Genomic DNA, 18,807 nt, shown 5'->3' with positions numbered 1-18,807 from the left:
GTATGTGAGTAATTGTGTAGGTGTGTGAGTGGGTGTTTGAGAGGATGTATAGGGATGTGAGTGGGTGTTGAGCGCTTCTGTGGATGTTGTCATCAGTGATGTCACTGACCATGTCAAGAGTGATGTAATTTGTGAGGTCTTAATTGCAAGGGCTTAAGTTATAGTTAGCTCAGTGAAATATAATTGTTGAATTTCACTGGTTTTGTATGAGTGAATGCTGAGATTAACTATAACGTCCCAGTAACATTTGGTTTGTTATGTGAATTTCCAAGGTTTTTGAAATTGTATTTTCTACCTGTAACCTTTGAGAGTGAGTGTGGGAGTGAGTGCATGAGTGTCTCAATGGGTGTGTGAATGTCTGTATGGGTCTAGAAGCGGCTGTATAAATGAAACATATGCGTAAGTTATGTGGAATTGAGGAGGGGATCTTACTTCTAGGATAATCGTAAATCGTGGTGTCAGGCAAGGATGCGTGCTGCCCCACGCTTTTAAGCTTATAGATTAATGGAGCAGTAGAACTGCTAGAAAAATAAAATCAGAATGCCCCTAAATCAGTTGAATCAATACCCCCATTCTTATGTTTGCAGACAATATGTTTTTAATATCCTGAAACCTGCATGGCCTTCAGTTGCTGTTGGGATTTCTTTGCATCCATTTGCCATGCAAGGGGACTTGAGATAAATCCTTCAAAGTCAAAATTCATGGGACTCAACCCCCACCGTTCCTTTAGAGGTAGAATGAGCATAAAGGGGGCGCCCTTGGAGCAGGTAAAAGTTTTTGATGAACTGGGGGACAGACTGGCCAATAATATGTCCCGAGTACCACAGCTGGGAACAAGCAGAACTATCCTCTTCCAAAACTCATCAGCAATAGGAAGGAAACATAAGGCTACTTACTTCCAGCATTAACTCCAGCCCTCGAAGTATATAGGGCCACAGCTTTGTCAGGGGCAACATAGCGTGCAGAAATCTGTAGATGTGCCAATGTGTCTATGCCTAACCAACCTGAAAAGCTATTTATTAGGACACTATTTAATCTGCAAGCAAGCACACCTCTCACACCACTGAAACTAGACTTAGCGCTAAAGAGAATTGATTAGGTGATACCATTAAATCTTTTGACATACTGGGTGCGTCTTTGGACGACACCAGAGCTTGAGCCCTACAGAAAAGCCTTGGTGGAGTTACTCGCTATCGACAAGGGAGTTCGCACCTCATGGCTCAGGAAAATAAAAGCACTGTGTGAGCTTGTAAAATTAAAGCAGGTCGGGCTCACCCCAGTCTCAATGTCCTTAGAAAATTGAAACATGCCTTAAGATGTTAAACAAACTTGGAACGATCAAACAGTAGGAAGTATTACTGTGAAATTTCTGAGCTATTAATATTTTTTTGGCGGCGAACCACATCTATACAGGATACGCCTAGCCAGAGCAAAATGTGTGTACATAAATATTAGAATCAGCTCCTTGTCCTTAAAATCTTTTACATCTAAACAGGACAAAAATTGTTCCTTGCCTTCCAATTGCCTCTTTCGGCACAGTCCACTATTGGGAAGTTTTTAAGATACTTAGATATGGCACAAATGAGCACATTGTGTTCGCAGTCTCTAGATTCTTAGTGTGGGCATGTTTCAACTTAGCCGGAAGGCAATTTAGTCTCAATGTGTGCAATCAGAGCAAACTGTACCTATGTCGCTAACATTGTCGCTGCTAGTTAAACTCTCTTGAGTAAGCTTATTATGTGGGTTACTAAGCAGTTTTATCTGAATCATGTACTGCATTGTCTTTTTAACACTGTCTCATTTTGTAAATCTGTTTATCTTGCTCAAACAGGTATGCCAACTTAGGGTTTTAAGCAAGTCTTCTAAAATTATTCAGCGAAACATATTAACGTGAACAAGAAGATTTAATGTTTTAATTTATTTATGTATGAGCCATTACGATTGTACAAGGTGAAATAAAGACAGTGACTTCTGTCTGTATCTTCAAGGAATGCCAAATCATTTGGAATCATCAGGCTGCTATAAGATCCTGTTAAGGCCTTATGAGGATTGCTTAGTACTATGAAGAAGAGGGATTCAATGAGGACAAAAGTAACCATTAATGTGAATAATTAACACAGGCGCACATTTTTTTCTCCGCCACCTGAACATACATCTACAAAAGGAAGTGAATTGAACACTTAGAAAAAAGTGATTTGAAGTGAGTTTACATGGGTACCTATGCCTTACCATAGCTTAAATAAATAGGATCTATGACTGCTAGGAGTGATGATGCACGCAGAGGTCTTCAATCTGTGGGGCGCGACCCCCACGGGGGTCGTGGAGTCATGGAAAGGGGGTCGCGCATGGGCCTCACTTCTGCCTGGACTCTGGAAAAACAAAAGTCCCTAGACAGTTCATTCTGAAATTAAAATACTAAAAGCTGCAATGCCACTCAGGGAGTGTTTTCTTGTGATGTGAAACCGGAGCTGATCAGGCAGCTAAACAAGGTTTCCTTCCAGGATGCCTGCTTGCCTGAAAAATGAGTTAATCTGAAAATGTAAAGGGCAATTTGCAGCTGTAAAGAATGCTTGGGAGCCAGTACTGGCTGTCATTGATCAATTCACTGAAACCTTTGTGATGAGCTGTGAAGTGTGCGCTTCATATTGTAAATATATTTACATAGCAATTACTATCCCGGAGGAGGTGTTGAAGGCCAAAAAGGAGCAAGAAAAACAAGCATTTGCGATGCAATAGGTCTCGCAATGACGCGAGTTTGAGCTATTGGCATTGTAAATAACAATGCCTTTTATTTATGTTTTGGTTTTTAAAACTTAAATAAAAGACATTGTCATTACAATCCAATAGCTGAAACTCGCTTAAATGTGAGACCTATTTGATTGCAAATATATTGTAAATCATTGTGGACAGTTTATTCTCAAGCACATTTCTGTCGAGACATAATTAAAATAGATAAAAGTACTCCCAGTATTTCTGAAATCTGGGTGGGCGGCCAGAGCTTTGAGTGTTGTGAAGTCTGCTGTCTTGGCTTAGGAAAGAGATGAGTGGTGTCTTACATGTCCTCCAGTGCGTCACCCATGTGTTCTGTTCAACGTGGAGCATAGCGTTGTGTCAGACGTCACACATGGGGCGCAGCACTACCATATGTGTCAGTAGCGGGGATCCCTGGCAGCGAAGTTGTGCTCAGAGCTAGTACAACACTAAGGCCAGGGCCACTGGAATTATGTGATTATGCGGCTGCAGAGATTTTCATACAATTATACTTTTGCCACATGATCCATCATCATCTGCATAATATGCAGATTTTTACATAAAATAGTTTCGAGCTCAAACGGTTCAAAAGTTATGAAAAACAAAGCAATAGGTGTTGCTGCGCAGTGGAAGATACCTTTGTAAAGGCTGACTGGTCATAATTATGTGATTTATTGATGTGTTTGGGTGGTGAAGTGGTACTAATGAGTTGCAACTAATGCCCATACAGTGTTAACAAGTTTAGGAATGACAAAATAATGAAGTTATACTTTGCCAAATGTGCTGCATAATTTGCCTCTTCTTGCCACATCATTTATCCAACCCTGCTGCCTAATTTGGGCTTCACCTGCTGCATAATTCCAGTGGCCCTGACTAAGGCCACTGAAAATAGCTGCCTTACGGCCTGCATAAACAAAGGACCCGAAAAGGGGGCCATATAACAATAGTGTCCTCAAAAGCCAGTTAGGGAAAAATGAGCACTGAAACTGAAAAATTAAATGTTGCGTAGGGCTCCGCAGATCTGTGCAGCGAGGCTGTTTGTGCTGCTCACAGTAAGGCAGCATTTATAGTCTATATAAGCCATAAATACGAGGCCTGCTGCCTAAAATACGAGGGACCATACGCTAATGCATCAACACTGAATCAGTGAACACTTTTTTACAAACAAGCAAACCTTCAAAATACTGGTTTGTAAACACATGCAACATCAGTGAGCGACGCACAGTACACGGGCACAGATGAACATTGTATGCACACTGTAAACTTAGGTCTCTCCGAGCTGCCTTCAAATTTACAACCTCCTGCATGTGTCCTGCTGGCATTGTGCTGGGGAGGGAAGCAGAGGTTCAAATACCCAAATCACTATTCTTCACTGCACCAACCAAGATTTAATTTTGTGGCTTTCTACTTACATACAGACCGTTTATTAAGGTGGATTAACTAATAGAGGTTTAATAATGTACTATATTGCATCGCCCACTGAGTAGCACTTTTTTATTTATTTAAGCTGACAATTTATATGTAGCTACCTGATGATGAAGAACCTGAAAAACGTACAGAATATTTTGTTTTTAGCCAAACCTTTGACACACCCAAGTGCTCACACTCACAAGGCCCTCCAGCCGCCCCCAGACATGACTGACAACAACAGCAGCAAACGAATATAACCAGGAGTCAGTTTTTGCTCAAATAGAAGTGTTTGTTTTCATAATGTTAAGAATAAAACCTTTTTAGGAAAAAAAAATGTGAAAGAAGCTTAAGGGACCACTTTCTCCCCTGGAATTAAAGAATACATCCTACTTGGACCTCACAGTTCATCATTAATTACTGTAAATGGTATGTTTCAATGATGATGAATGTTCGGCAACCTCCACTTCCAAGCAACTGTAAAAGCCAAGCCACCAGCATCCCATGAAATATAGTATGGTTCTCCTTGGATGCCTTGCACTAAAGTGCAACCCATGCATTACTGTCATTATACCCAGGGGCACTGGGATTATGCGATTGTGCAACTGCAGCGATTTTCACTTAATTCTAGATTTGCCACATAGTCAATTATCTGCCACATAAGCTGCTGATTTTAACAAAACAAATGTGTTTATAGCTTAATCAGTTCACAAGTTACTAAAAATAAGCAACACGTGTTGCTGCGCACTAAGGGCCCTTGGCAAAGCGGGAGGGTGTTAAACTGGTATTTATAAGGTGCAACCATAGATTGACTGTCTCTCTGTAGAAAAAGAAGCACACTCATCACTTTAGTTTAGAAAGGTGTTATCATCCAAATAAGTTTTGCCAAAATATGTTTTATTTGTGAAAAAGTACCATTGTGAATTTCTGGGTAATTCTATTTGAACTGTGTAATAAGCCTCTGATACCAATCTTCAGTTACCCACAAACTTTTGGCTTGCTAAACACTGTTATTTCCCCACCATAAACATGATTTGCTGTGGGAATTGGGGACGTTTATTGTTAAGGAGGAGTAGTAGTAGGTTCCAGAAATATTTGACATGAGGGGGTCCTTACGCCTACAAAATTTTGACAGGGGGGTCTCGGCATCAAAAGGTTTGAAGGGGTATTTATGTAAGGAAGCTCTATCGACTCTGGAGGTGCTATTCCCCGGGTTATCGTGGCAATTAAGAATTTAAACAATCGACCAGAAACTGGTGAAAACTCGCCTAGTTACACAGAGTTTTTTTTAACAATTAAATAAGGAAATCTCTCTTGACTATGAACATACAAGAAGATATATTCTCAACACGATTTTAAGAGGCAGGGCATGGAACTCATTATGACTGCTTATCTACAAATACTGGAAGTACCTTGAATACACGATTTGAAGATAAAGCCTGAAATATCGAGAGAGATGCACTTCGGAGAGAATACTTAATAATCATGTATGGGCCTGTTGCTACTATTTACTGCAGTTATTGTTGGACGTAGAGTCTGAAACAGATACAGAGTCGAGTAATCCATGTGGAAAGTATTACTTCTTGTCCTGAAAAAGGTGGAGCTCTAAACAGTGATAACCACTGAAACGCGTCAATGCACATTGTATAAAGGCATACTGTAGATTGTGGTGACATTTGTAATCTAGTATTGTTAAAACTAAATGCAGATATATTACACCTGGAACAAATGATCTGGATCTAATGTATTGCCTTGTTTATGTTTAGAAAATATCTTTCTTGCAAAATCTCCCCTTTCGTTTGATCAACTGTGTAAACTGTGCTGTGTATATGTTTTTAAAACATGTTTTTAATTCTGAAAAATGGGCTCTTGCTTTTGAGTAGCGCTGAACAATTTTTAATAAAATACTTTTACACTGTACACATACTTTGGCCTTTGATGGTGGTGGTATTATGTTCTGGTGATATTTTGGATGTGATGAGTGTTTAGAGTTTTTTGTAGTGAGTTTTTTGTATTAAGTTAACCCATAGGGGATTTGTTTCTGACTACGGCATTTATGTAACAAACAGCATAGCAGTAATGCAGAAATATAGTAGAGACCAATGGAAAACGTCCAAGCCAAAGTCAGCATTTCCAATTGAGGAGCATGGCAGCGGAGGATACTACAACAACCTTGTTGTGAGCTTCAAAAATTCTGATTGAGCACAAATACACAGATTGAGGCACCACTATAACTGTCAATCACTTCAATTAACTTATGGTCTATAACTGTGAACATAAGAACTTACCCAAATCAGTAATAAGAATAGGTTCCTGTAGGGGTATTTCTGAAAATTGAGCATTTTCTAGTAATGCTTTGCTTCTTATAGGCCTGGGTGGATAATTCCTTAGATCACCGCGTCTAAAATGAGAGGCGATATGAGCTTTTCTGTGCCCAGATGTTCGACATTTTCTCTCACAATGAGGACATGGAAAAGGTCTGGCACCTACATGAAAAAACATAATAAAATACTGTTAGCAAAGTAATCTATACAATGAAAATGTAGAGATTTCCTTGTTGCCTACCCCATCACCCCCTTCCTTCCACCCGCCAAGGATCATATTTGTTGGATATCGGACATCATAAAAGGAAATCCAGTTTAAGAGACTTTTCATAGCAAGCATTGCAAAGCAGAGAACCTTAAATATCTTATTGCACATATTTTCTTTTAAAACTGAGAGAAAAGAGACATCTCAGGTAACACAGCCAGAGGTGTTTGCAAACCTCCATTGCTTTCACTGAGATTCATGCCTCTGCACACGTAATGTAAGGTCAGGTAAAGATTGCCCTGGTAGACCAACAGCATACATAGTCAGACAATAAAATAAACTGATAAATATAGGAAGTTGGAAAATAGTTACAGAATTCCATGTACTTATAGGGGTTGAGATTGATCATGACGCATTATTCTTGACAAATCTATCTACAAAATCATACACTCGGGCAGTTGTGCCTCGCTAACACCCCCTCATAATCGTGTGCCTCGCTAATACCCCCTAATAATCGTTTTGTTAACTGGGGCCTAAGGAAGGTAATGTAAGAGCATATTGGACTCGCACATATAATTTCTAACATACTTGATGACAAGACCAGAGTCAAGCATTCTGCAACAGTAAACATTTAAGATGTGAGCAGGGTCTTTTAAAGGTTGGAGACATGATAAATGTGTGCAGTCTCACAGGTATGTGGCACAAAGGCATTTTTCAGATAGACTGTAACTTTATTTTTAGAAGAGAAAAAATGGTTGTTAAAATGGGATTTAAAGGATGCTTATGTTTCTGTTCCAAATGCAGAAGAGTCAGCATTTTTTTCAATTCAGATGCCTAAGTTGACTATATCAATATGTGAGTTTTTCTTTGGCGCCATGCTAGTTTACGAATAATGTACACCCAGTGGTAGTGTCCTTAAGGAAAAGGGGTGTGTTCTAATAATTTTACCTGGATAACATGTTCATAACACAGTGAAGTCCATAACTTAAGCACAACATTGAACTATGACAATTTAGAATTCCATTATGGAACTTATCAATGAACGTAAAAAAAAGTTTACGGTCACGAACTGTAAAATCCCAAACTAAGTACTATACTTAGAGTGCAGGATTAGTGCAGTCCAATTTCCAAAAGTCAAGGCTCTTATTTCAAATTAGAAGCAGAATTATGTTTCTAGAAAACACAAAGCATTCACAGCATTAAGTGCTTGCTGTTGACATCTAATTACATCTGGACATCAACACATTTAAATACTGGTAGGGATGTACCGTTCCCAGGATAATGAACTGAGAAGCACATGGGGCTTTGCTGATAGAGTTCCATCTGTGCCAGGATGGTCTACTATCTATTCTGTTCTGTTCTGGAATTTTTGTACTGAGAGGGTTTCATAGCGAACTGCAGTTTTCATCTACCTCATACTTAGGACATTATAACAGTGGGCAGAGAAAAACAGTTGACGTAGTTGGATATATGGGCAAGTTAACATCAGACGGAACTAAATGCAGATTCGCGACATTCCACATGATTTGTAATAACAGATATTACATTCTAATTTCACTGCTCGCCATTTTGTTTGGCATCCACCATCTCAGTCTCTCATAAAGTGACGTTAGTGTCACACCATTTTCCCTCCCTTTGATTCGGTTTCCTACCATAGCACTGCTGTTTTGATGCCTGGTGGCATCCTTAAAGTACACTGTTTGACAATAGTAAATGTGGTCTGTCTAAAAAATAACTCCTTCTTGATCATTCATGATAAAGTTATTCTTTTATTCGTTTAACACCAATCCCGTGTAGTGATGAGTTCACATTTTACCCAATGTGTTTAGTCATTGGGTGGTCCCTGTCGAATAAACGCAAGAACTTCCCTTCACAAAGTGCCAGATTGGCCCAAAATGCATTGGGGACAGTTTGCACTCATCATTACACTGGATTAGTGTTGACATTTCATGTTGATAGAATTAAAGGGTTACATTATCAAGACTGATCATGAAGATGAGCTATTTCTTGGCTAGACTATGTTTACTATATTATCAAACAGTGTACTTTAAAGAGGCCCCAGGCACCAAATTCCACGGAAGGAGAGTGGTGTGCCACTAATAAGACAAATACTCAGGATCAGAGGATATACTTCTAAAGCCAGTGGATACAAAACATCTGAAGGAAAGAATTGAAGCGCACAGCAATATTAGAGTGCCCTAATAATTAGAAAGTGATGTTACAGTTGTTTATGTATTTCCAACATTTTGCCTGCTTTCTAGGATGATATTTTGATTTTCACTGAATCAGAAGCGGAGTATGATATTGTTGTTGACCACACTTTATTACAAAAAAAGGGAACAACTTTGAGGAAAGACACATACACTTGCAAAGCTAATGGAGTGGAACATTTGGAACACATACAGTAAACGGTACTCCTAAGAATTTGAGTTTTTGACTGAGGGAGTGTAAACCCTACTCAACCAACAACCACAATCCTGGTCAGGGTGGACTACAAAAGTCAGTAAACTAACCTGTGCTTAATCCTCTGGTAGCTTGGCACTGAAGCAGTCAGGCTTAACTTAAAGGCACTGTGTTAAGTATATATGCAGCACACATATTGTAATCAGGTGAAAACACAACACAAAAAAATCCCACACCAATTTAGAAAACTAGAGATTTTTAATAAACAAAATTACACCAAAACAAAGTAAATCCATCAGTTCGACCAGAGTAAGGTTTTTAAACTGTTTAGTGAAATCCAGTGTCTAAAATATCAAACCGCTAACTGCGGGTATCTAGCCCTGTGTGACTGGGGCAAAGTCAAAAGTTCATGGCGACCGAGGTAGAGCCCAGGTTGGATACATGAGGTGGATTGGGCCAAGTCTCAGCTTACCTTCGGACTGAAGAAAAGTCCAGGAGAAGTTAAGAGTTCAGCAGGGCAAGGCAGCAGGCAGAGTCTAAGGAGTTGTCATTTTCGCCGAGGAGCACTGGACAAGGCTTCGGTGAAACCACTGACAATAGTGGGAAAAAGCTCTGTGTAGGAGAAGCTGTTTTTTCAGGCAAAGGAGATAATCAGCCATGGGGAGACTGCCCTGTCAAACCCGGTGAAGACTGTTACCTTCAGACTTAGACAACCTTTTGGAAGTCAAAAACTTCTAGCAGGGTGAAGCTGGCAGGTACCGTCACTCGGAGGTCCGACTTAACAGTATTTGCTGCTGTGGAGAAAAACATAGCGGGAGCTACTGCAAAGTCAGGCCAACCAGTGATGCATCTTGGGCAGATCGGCTGAGAGGTAGGTCCGGTCTTCTGTCATCTCTTATGGCACTTTTTGTTGAAAATCTTTTTAAGTCCAAACTTTCAGGGTCTGGCAGGAGCAGCACCTCTAACACCACTTCCAAGAATCTAAGACCTCGGAGGCACCTTTTGAGGGGGGTTGGACTCACTCCAGAAAAGGTCAGGTGCAGGGCTGAAGGTCTCTTGAGCTTGTTATGTCCCCATAAGTCACACAGGTAGCCAGCCAACTAGCTCTTAGGGCCACTCTGACAGTCCTGGGTTCAGGAAAATGGTCAATTTTCCTTCAAGCCGCAGGGGAGTCATTTGGTAGCAGAAGGACATTCCTCTGTAGAACACAGTAGGCCTCGAGGAGCAAGGCAGTTCTCTGGTGTACAAGGTAGTATTTCTGAACACTTCATCAGGTCCAGGAGTTTACTGAAGTAGTGGTTCAGGAGGTCAACTACTTATTTCTGGTGCCAGTCTTTGAAGTGGGGGTAACATCCTGGCTAACACCCACATCTGGTTATGGAGAGTTCTTCCCTCATCAAGGCTCTAAATCATCTGGGTAGACGAAAAGCTGGTGTCAGGTTCCTTTATATGAGTGCTGCAGGCAGCCCTTTGAAATGTAACTAAGGCAGGGAACAGCTCCACCCCAACCATCCTGGCTGGATGGTCCATACCGCCAATACCTTGTCGCACTTTGTCACACTATCTGGGAGAAACACAGAGAAACACACAAAGGCCAACTGCTAAAGCTATTCACAGTCATGTGACCAAGGATACATGCAGCATGCACCAAATGTTTTGGACAAGAAAATGTTAACTTTCTAAACATTATCAGAATTGTGACTTCAAATCCGACTTTTTCATTAAAGAGGAACTTAAATTTGAGTCCAACTTTGACATCCCTATCTGTAGAAAGCTGGCTTTGTATATACTATACCAAAGTAAGGTGTAAGGTATAGTGCGTGTGCACAGAGTCCAGTGGATCCCCAAAGGCTTTTTCAGAGGGTAGTGTTAAGCACATATAGTACACACTCAGGCAAGAAATTGTTTCACACACTCAAAGATTGTACTCTGAACAATTGTTCTGTATAAAATATTTCTTTGTTGTATTTTATTTTTAGAACCAAGCCAGACTTGGTGCAGGTAAATAAAATAATACTTTTCTCATGTAATATAGCAGAATGCAGTTGAATGCAGTCACAGGTAGATCAAATTCTCAGAAACAGTTTAAATTACTTTTTAGTTACTTTGCAATTACTTTGTATACTCAGTGTGATATGCCAAGATATCACACTGGAACCTTTCCTGGATAAAAGGCGAGTAAAACTTTTTATCAACACAAAGTTTCTTAGGTTTCCATACAAAACACCTTCAACACATGTTTTTTCACAGGAAAACAGTCTATGCAATCCCATGGAGAAAAATTAGGTTACTGTTTTGCAGGTAAGTACACGGTTTTGAGGGTTCAGTTTCTGGGGTTAGAACAAAGGTTCCCCCAAGGTCAAGGATGCACTCCAAGAGCACCCTCAGCGGCACTAGAGTGGCCGGGTGCAGAGTGCTGAGGCCCAATGTTATCCATTGGGGAATAGGGGGCCTTCAGTTGGTGGCTGCTCACGAGCAGGCCACAAGGTTGAGGGACCAAAGCTCCTGAAATAAAGGGCAGGCCAAAGGGGGGGTTCAAGTCAGCACACAAAGTGCACCCACAGCGGCACAGGGGCAGCAAGGTGCTCTTTTGGCATTGGTTGCCCCGTTTTCAATGGGGATTCTCCAGTTGCAAAAACACTGCAGGCTCAGGGACGAAGATCTTCTGGAAGGGACCACCGATTGGTGAGGTAAGTTGGGATGTCGTGGGTTTCCGGGACACCGTCAGTTGGGACACCTGAGGCCATGGGGCGTCAGGGGACAGGGGTGTCTTTTGGTGTTGAGTTTTTCTTACCCGCTCCGGGCGCAGTCAGGGGGATCCTTTAGAAAGGGGCTGCAGGTTGGGAGACTTGAGGCAGGTTAGGGATCACGAGATCCCAGGTCAGGATCGCCAGGGAGATGACCTTGTGATGGTGGGCCACTCGAACTAGGGACGTGGGCATCGGGTGCAGAGTTGTGCAGACTAGCGGATTTGGCAGGAGTCAGAGTCTATTGGTGAAAATTCCGAGTTCACGGGGGACAAAGTCTTTTCAGGGAGGCAGGGATGGTGCTCCGGGTTCAGGGGGCTGCTAGCTCCAGGACACACCGGGATTCCTCTGGAGCACGTTGAGGTCGGTAGGACTGGAGTGACGTCAGTAGAGTCCTCCTCTTCTTCCTACAGCTCGGCTCTTCAGTCCTTCTTCTTGTCTAAGGAGGCAAGGCTCGGGTTGCCCCTAAATACTAGATTTAGGGGCGTTTCAGTTAGGTACAGGGTGGTACCAATGGGTCCCTTGCTCGGGGTGGGTATACCACCTAATATGCCACCCTACAGTGGGAGGGGGGCATAAGCCTCACTCTGGTTGGCTTGGTCCCCCCATCTTCCACATGCCGGGGACTGAGAGTTGTTCTTCACCTCGCCTCCCCCACCTGTCGGGTGGGGTTGGCAAAGGTGGACACATGACTCCTAACTTGGTTTTCCCGCTGATTCACCCTTGTGAAGTGGGGGTTCGACCCAGTGGGGGCAAGTTGCTGGGAGCAGCAAATCGCTGGGGCAGTTCACAAAGGCGGCAAGCCTTTGCAGTTTCCCCTTCGTGGACCCTGTCCATCTGTACAGGATGTACTTTGTTTCCAGACCCCGAGAGCAGTAGGCTCTCTACCCAGGGGTCCAGAAACATGTCTGGGGTGGCAGTTGGAGAACAGCCAGTACACTAGTTATGTCGTTTTTCGGGAGCATAATTTTTCATTAAATCACACACTGGCATCAGTGTGGGTTTAATGTGCTGAGAAGTCCGATACCAAACTTCCAACAATTCAGTAAAGCCATTACGGTGCTGTGGAGTTCATAACGACAAACTCCCAGGCCATACACTTTTTTTGGCTTTACTGCACTTACAATGTCTAAGAAAAGACTAAGAAACTGTAGGGGTACAGCGCTCCTGCACCTGTACCCTCACCAGTGGCATAGAGGATTCAGCTAGAGGGGTGCTGGCCTATGCCACAGGTTGTAAGCATGGCACACAGGGTTGTGTGCAATGTCGACTCTTCACTTTTCTCTGCACCAAAACACTTAGCCTGCAATGGCAGTGAGTGTGTGTTAAGGTACTGTACCTCTAAGGGTGACACAATAAGTGCTGCAGCCCTTAGAGGCCTTCCCTTGTCACAAGGCCCTTGGTACCTAGGGTAACTTTTACAAGGAACTTACATGTGGCCAGAGAGGTGCCAATTTGGGGGTACACAGTACAGGGGAAAGAACATAGGTCCTGGATACCTGGTTGGCAGGAACCCAGGGCACACTCAGTCAAAGACTATCAACCTCAGGCAAAAAGTGGGGGGCAACCATGCAAAAAAGGCCACTTTCCTACACTATCTGATTGCCAATCAAAAGTTAGTACATGTTAAATGTAATAAGGTATCCAATGCTATCCAATGGGAGAGACAGGCTTGCAGTAGTGAAATACAAATGTAGGAATTATTCACTACCAGGCCATATAAAACTTAAAAATACATGTCTTACTTTTTATGTATAATGCACCCTGACCAGTGGGCTTTTTAGGGACTAACTTATAGGTGACTTATATGTTTTAAAAAGTAACAGTTAGGTCTGGAAAAAGGTTAATTTTGCCAGGTAAAATTGCAAGTTTTAAAAACTACACCACAGGCTTCAATAGGCAAACTTGAGATATGTTATAAAGAGCTACTTAAGTGGGTGGTACAATGACGGAAGCAGCCTCACTAGTAGAATTTAATTTACAGGCATAGGGTACATGTAGTACCATGTTCTCGAGACTTGTAAATAAATTAAATATGGCAGCTTTAAGCCAATTGTACCATGTTTTAAGGAGAGAGCACCAGCACTTCATCATGGGTTATCGTTAGTAAGTGCACAGAGTGCAAGTGCAGGAAAAAACGAAATTCAGAATACAGGAGGCATGAAGGCAACAGGTTTAGGGGAAGACCAAACTAAGGATGGCAGGCCTAACAGTACTAAACAAAAACCTGTTCAATTTTACAGGAAAGGAATTTTACAGGAAAGAACAAACCTGATTCACTTTTTGGACTTTGTGAGTGCTATTCTAAGATTTTGAGTGATGTTTGTAATATTACAAGTGGCTTAGATCTTTTTTGTAAGAACATATTTTATTGAAATTTTGTGGTACATTACGGCCGAAGCCGATTACATAAAAAAAGGAAATCAGGATGAAATAGGTTACAGAATAGTACCAGTATATCAGAACAGCCGTGGCACAGGCTACACATTTGGCTCCCCTATTGTGAGAAGTGTCCTTTACATTTGCGTTCATGCCGGGGGCTACCCGTCATATGGATATACATAATTCAGTGAATGTACTTCCTAATTATGGAGGGTCTAAGGATGGTAAGGGGGTACGTCTATACCCCTATAGACAACCCAATGAGATCAAATCTTCCCATGGTTTTGCGGACAACCTTGCGCCTGAAACACGGCTGGTTTTTTTACTGAAAAAGATTTTAGCCTTTAAATAGAGAAGTGGAGAAATTCTAATCGTATGTATGAGGAATACTGTTCCCGCTTAGGACATATCATCATTCTTTAGTGGACATTTTGAGTGATGACAAAATCAAGATGGCTAGACTAGCTACTACGCTTGTACGCGCACGTACAGCCACGCGCATACGGTGTGCACATCTCCTATCCCGCTTCCCACGCAAGTCAGCATGCAGTTTTACTTTCCATTCCCCCCGTCGGCTCCATTTACTTTCCATTCCCCCCCGTCGGCTCCACGTACACATCTTTGTACATTCTGGTTTCAGCCAGCCAGTTTACCCCTTTCCTTTAACCCAAATGAATCCATTCTCTTGCCTCCTTCACCTTCCTCATGAGAACAAGGCACACGCGGTAACGAGGTCTCGGTTAAGGCCTCCAATACAGCCGCCCGCGCTCCCAGACCAGTGTCCCCAGGACGGAAGTTTAAAACAAGCACAATGTATCTTGAAATACACAAAATAAGCGCAAGTCCCATCAAAACAAGACCGAAACAAGTTTCTTCTCACACAACGATATCAGTCGGCTACATTACCGAAACACAAAGACGTAGTTTAGTCTTAGCGAAATAAGAGTCAGGCAAACGTTCTGTTATAATTTACCTAGCGCGGCACGCAGAAACACTGAGGCACATTTTGGAAATGTTTACAAAAGAAAAAAACATTAAACTGCGTCCCTCGTTCTCATTATTACATTTGAGGTGACTATGTGGGTTCCTGAATAGTCAATAATTCACGGAACCCCAGGTCATAAATGTGGTGTGTTGTCTGCTTCGCAAGCGCTTTGCGTCTCCACAAGCACTGCCACCCTCTCTTCCTGTTTACTTTTGCATCCTTCCATGGAGTAGTTACGAGCGACAATGCGTTGTTGCTCGTAACTATTTCGTATTTGGCACTGTGAGCGAAACTTATTTCGCGGGGGGTTGGAGGGGGTTTGGCGGTATATGTTTAAATGTAGGATGGAATATATATATATTGGGGAAAGGAACTGTTGCGACATTCTTTTGTTACCTCTTCATGTAGCTGCATGCTGTCGATCAAATAAACTGCATGGAAAATTGCCTTCAAGAATAAATATTCTTGTTTTCTTACCACACGCCCCAGTACACCGTTCACGGAAGAGCTCCAAATTCAAGAACGGGCGAGTGGAAAAGTGTGGCTCAATGGTTAGAGCGGCTGACCCTGATGCAGAGGTCTGGCCCGGGACCAGGTTTCAATTCCTGCCTCATCGGGTCTTGGGCTCAATTTCCTCGGACCTGATAATTCTCGCCTCAGTGCCTATTCTAATCATGGGTCCCTCTCTGCAACTCTGGGCAATAGCTTGCTTAATCTCCACAACGGCCCTAACAGCGCTGGGATGCCTGGCTTCACCTTGGGGGTGGCCAGGAGTGGCCATTTCACAGGGAAAAGCCAGGAAGGGTTCCACAGCGGTATGCGTACAGCTCCAGGAAACACCGATTGGGGTATAAGTGCGCTTTACAGGTACAAATTCATTTCATTTCATTTCAACCACCCGCATGCTAAAAATGGGGGGAATGACTGTCTGGAGTTTTATTTTTATCATGCTAAAGAACAGTCAAGGCAGTAGGGCTGGTTTGTGTAGAAGTTCATGGGCGTGATAAAGGGGTGTGTTTGACACACAAGATAACCCATCCCTTGGAACCCCGGGTTGTACACCTTAGTGGACTAATCCATTCCTTTCAGAAGAAGCTGCTGGCTGCCAGCGGTTCACAACAGGACTGACCATGTCAAAAGCGATGCCAGTATACTAGTGCAATCGTGGTGCTATGGGTTCTGTCGTAGGTAGTGGTGTGTACCCTGCCAATTGCACCTTTTGAATACAAGTGAGAACTACCCTCTCCCTCGTAACATGTTTCTGTTGCAATCACTCATTTGCCTCTTACTCATTTTCTATACCATCTTTGAAAAGCTACGCTGTTTTTGTTTAAGAGACTCCTCTTTCAGGACTTCAAGAGGGATATTTTGTATAACCACAGGTACACCACCTTTAGATTCCTTTAAGAATGACCGTGGAGGTCTTCTTCAAGGGTCAGCTTATGGTTTCTTTTTACGGAACAGTACCACTGTTGTTTAATATTTAGTATTGCATCCAGTTTATTTATCACCTGTTCTTTCGCCTTTTTCGGAAACTACATTTCACCCTTGCATGATTATAGAGAAGGAAAATACATCAGAAGTGTTTTGAGCTAGCGAGCTTTCAAACAAATATTGTACTGCACCGCCATGTAAGGACCCTGTGAGTATCCTATACCACCTCTCACAGTCAAGACTTGAGGCCCTGGTGCGCATCACTATTCCCTGTATAGCTATAGTAAGTTTTTGAAATCAATAGAGTAATTTGGGGTTACCACCGGAGTAATGAAATGGCACAATTACACTTCAAGGCAGTTTTAGGGTAACACTTTCTGTTTTTGTTTTTGTGTGTCTTTTAGCTGCACAGAGGACATTACGTGGGTGCCAGCGTCGGAAATGCGGTGCACACCTCCTAGCTTCTGCTCAATGTCTGGCTGCCCTTTGCGTGTCACAGACCTGCAGACCTCCTACTGAAGGTCCCGGTCCCTAATCTCCACCCTCTGCCCAGCCGCCACCTTCCAGCGCTGTGCACAATGCTGTACCAGCTGCAAACCGCCCCAGGATTCCTTTTAGTGCTTCCCTAACCGCAATGTATTTTTAATGTGTCTTTTAGCTGCTATTCTTTGGACTTGCAGTAGTGTTGCCCCTACACCCTACCATCCTGCTGCCTCTCGCGCACACCCCATCATCCATAATTGATGCCTGATTTGGGCAGATTGATTAGCTCAGGGTGGGACTAGATAATCTACTAAATGTATAAAGAACACCGCCAGTAGTTTAGTGCAGCAGGCATTTCTCTTGATTGGTTTCCTCTTGGTAATGGAATTGGTTACAGGTAGGACACAGGGGCTGTTAATCTCTCCCACTCCCCCAGAGCCATTCCAGGTCTGTTCACTGCTTAAGTCCTTCAGCACACATCCTGAGTTTCTGCAGCTGCCCCCACAATGCTTGGCATCTGGAGCTCGGACACCCTGCGAGCATCAGGGTAAAAGCAGCTTATATGTGCTTACCTTCTGCCTCCTCTTTTTTCTGTCCCAAGATAAAAAATTCTTTGCTTTATCTAATTACAGTAGGAGAGGCTTCATTATGCATACGTAATGCCATTATAGAGGTAAAAACATACAGCTCTTCCACTTTCATTACTCATGCAAGAGTTGTCACAAGATTCACTGCACTGTAAAGTTTATGCAATGTAATACATTTTGCATGGGGAGTTCAATGCGCTATGGAAGGTAGATGGCGGTGCAGGAGTGGAATACTGGCTAATGGCCTTAATTGTGCTTGTGGAAAGAGGGAGGAAAAAGGTTTTGTGGGAGAGACCCTACCTGGAGACAGCCCTCTTCCTACCTCAGGCTTTAATCCCTTCAGAGAATATGACACCCTCAGCAGCTCTACCAATGACACCTGCCTACTCCCAGTGCATGTCACCGGCCACCACACTAACCCCCCCCCACATCCTTTCATAACTTTTCTACAGTAGAGCGCTGAATATAAGTCTCATCCACACCATTATAGTCACCGGAATTATGAATGTGTGTGTGTGTGTGTGTGTGTGTGTGTGTAAGTGCCCTCTTGCCCTGTGATAACAGAAATGTCCTCAGGAGAAGAATGTTTTTGCTTTGCTTCTGTCACTGAAGCATATGACACTTTCACTGAGTGGGTAACTACCTGCTTCCCCTTTTAGTCACAGTAACCACAACTATAATGTTAACCTCGCAGGCCTAAGTTCTTGGCCAAAAGGATGTAAGGCTGTATTTACATCTGTAACAAGCATTTGCAATGAAATAGGTCTAGCATTTATGCGAGTTTAAGCTATTGGCATTGTAAATGAGAATGCCTTTTATTTATATTTTAAAAACAAAAACAAAAATAAACGGCATTGGTATTTGCAATGTCAATAGCTCAAACTTGTGTAAATGCGAGACCTATTGCATTGCAAATGCTTGTTTGTCTAGGGGGCAAAGCATATTGGAATTCCTCCCTATAACCATCAAGCCAAGGATAAAGTTCAAAGAGTTGAAAGGTATTGGTAGAACGCATTAAAAGTTCTTACAGGTCAAGCGTTGATTGCATGAAAGATGTAAGGGAAATGCTTTGCTTCTAAAGGAGGTCTCCTTTAGGTTA

General features: G+C 42.5%; 1 protein-coding gene across 3 annotated transcripts in view; it reads right to left on the bottom strand.

Annotated features, from left to right (window-relative positions):
• The window catches only part of ZNF236 (zinc finger protein 236), a 1,135,475-nt gene that overhangs the window by 668,671 nt on the left and 447,997 nt on the right, over nt 1-18,807 (bottom strand). For all 3 annotated transcript variants that reach the window (XM_086965182.1, XM_086965180.1, XM_086965183.1), the window contains exon 11: nt 6,447-6,644. In XM_086965182.1, coding sequence (XP_086821308.1) covers nt 6,447-6,644 — 198 coding nt within the window. The remainder of the gene's footprint in view (nt 1-6,446; nt 6,645-18,807) is intronic.

The sequence above is a fragment of the Lissotriton vulgaris genome, chromosome 4_1 (genome assembly GCF_964263255.1).
Source record: "Lissotriton vulgaris chromosome 4_1, aLisVul1.2, whole genome shotgun sequence".
NCBI classification, from domain to species: Eukaryota; Metazoa; Chordata; class Amphibia; order Caudata; family Salamandridae; genus Lissotriton; species Lissotriton vulgaris.
This window is presented reverse-complemented; position numbering and strand designations above follow the sequence as displayed.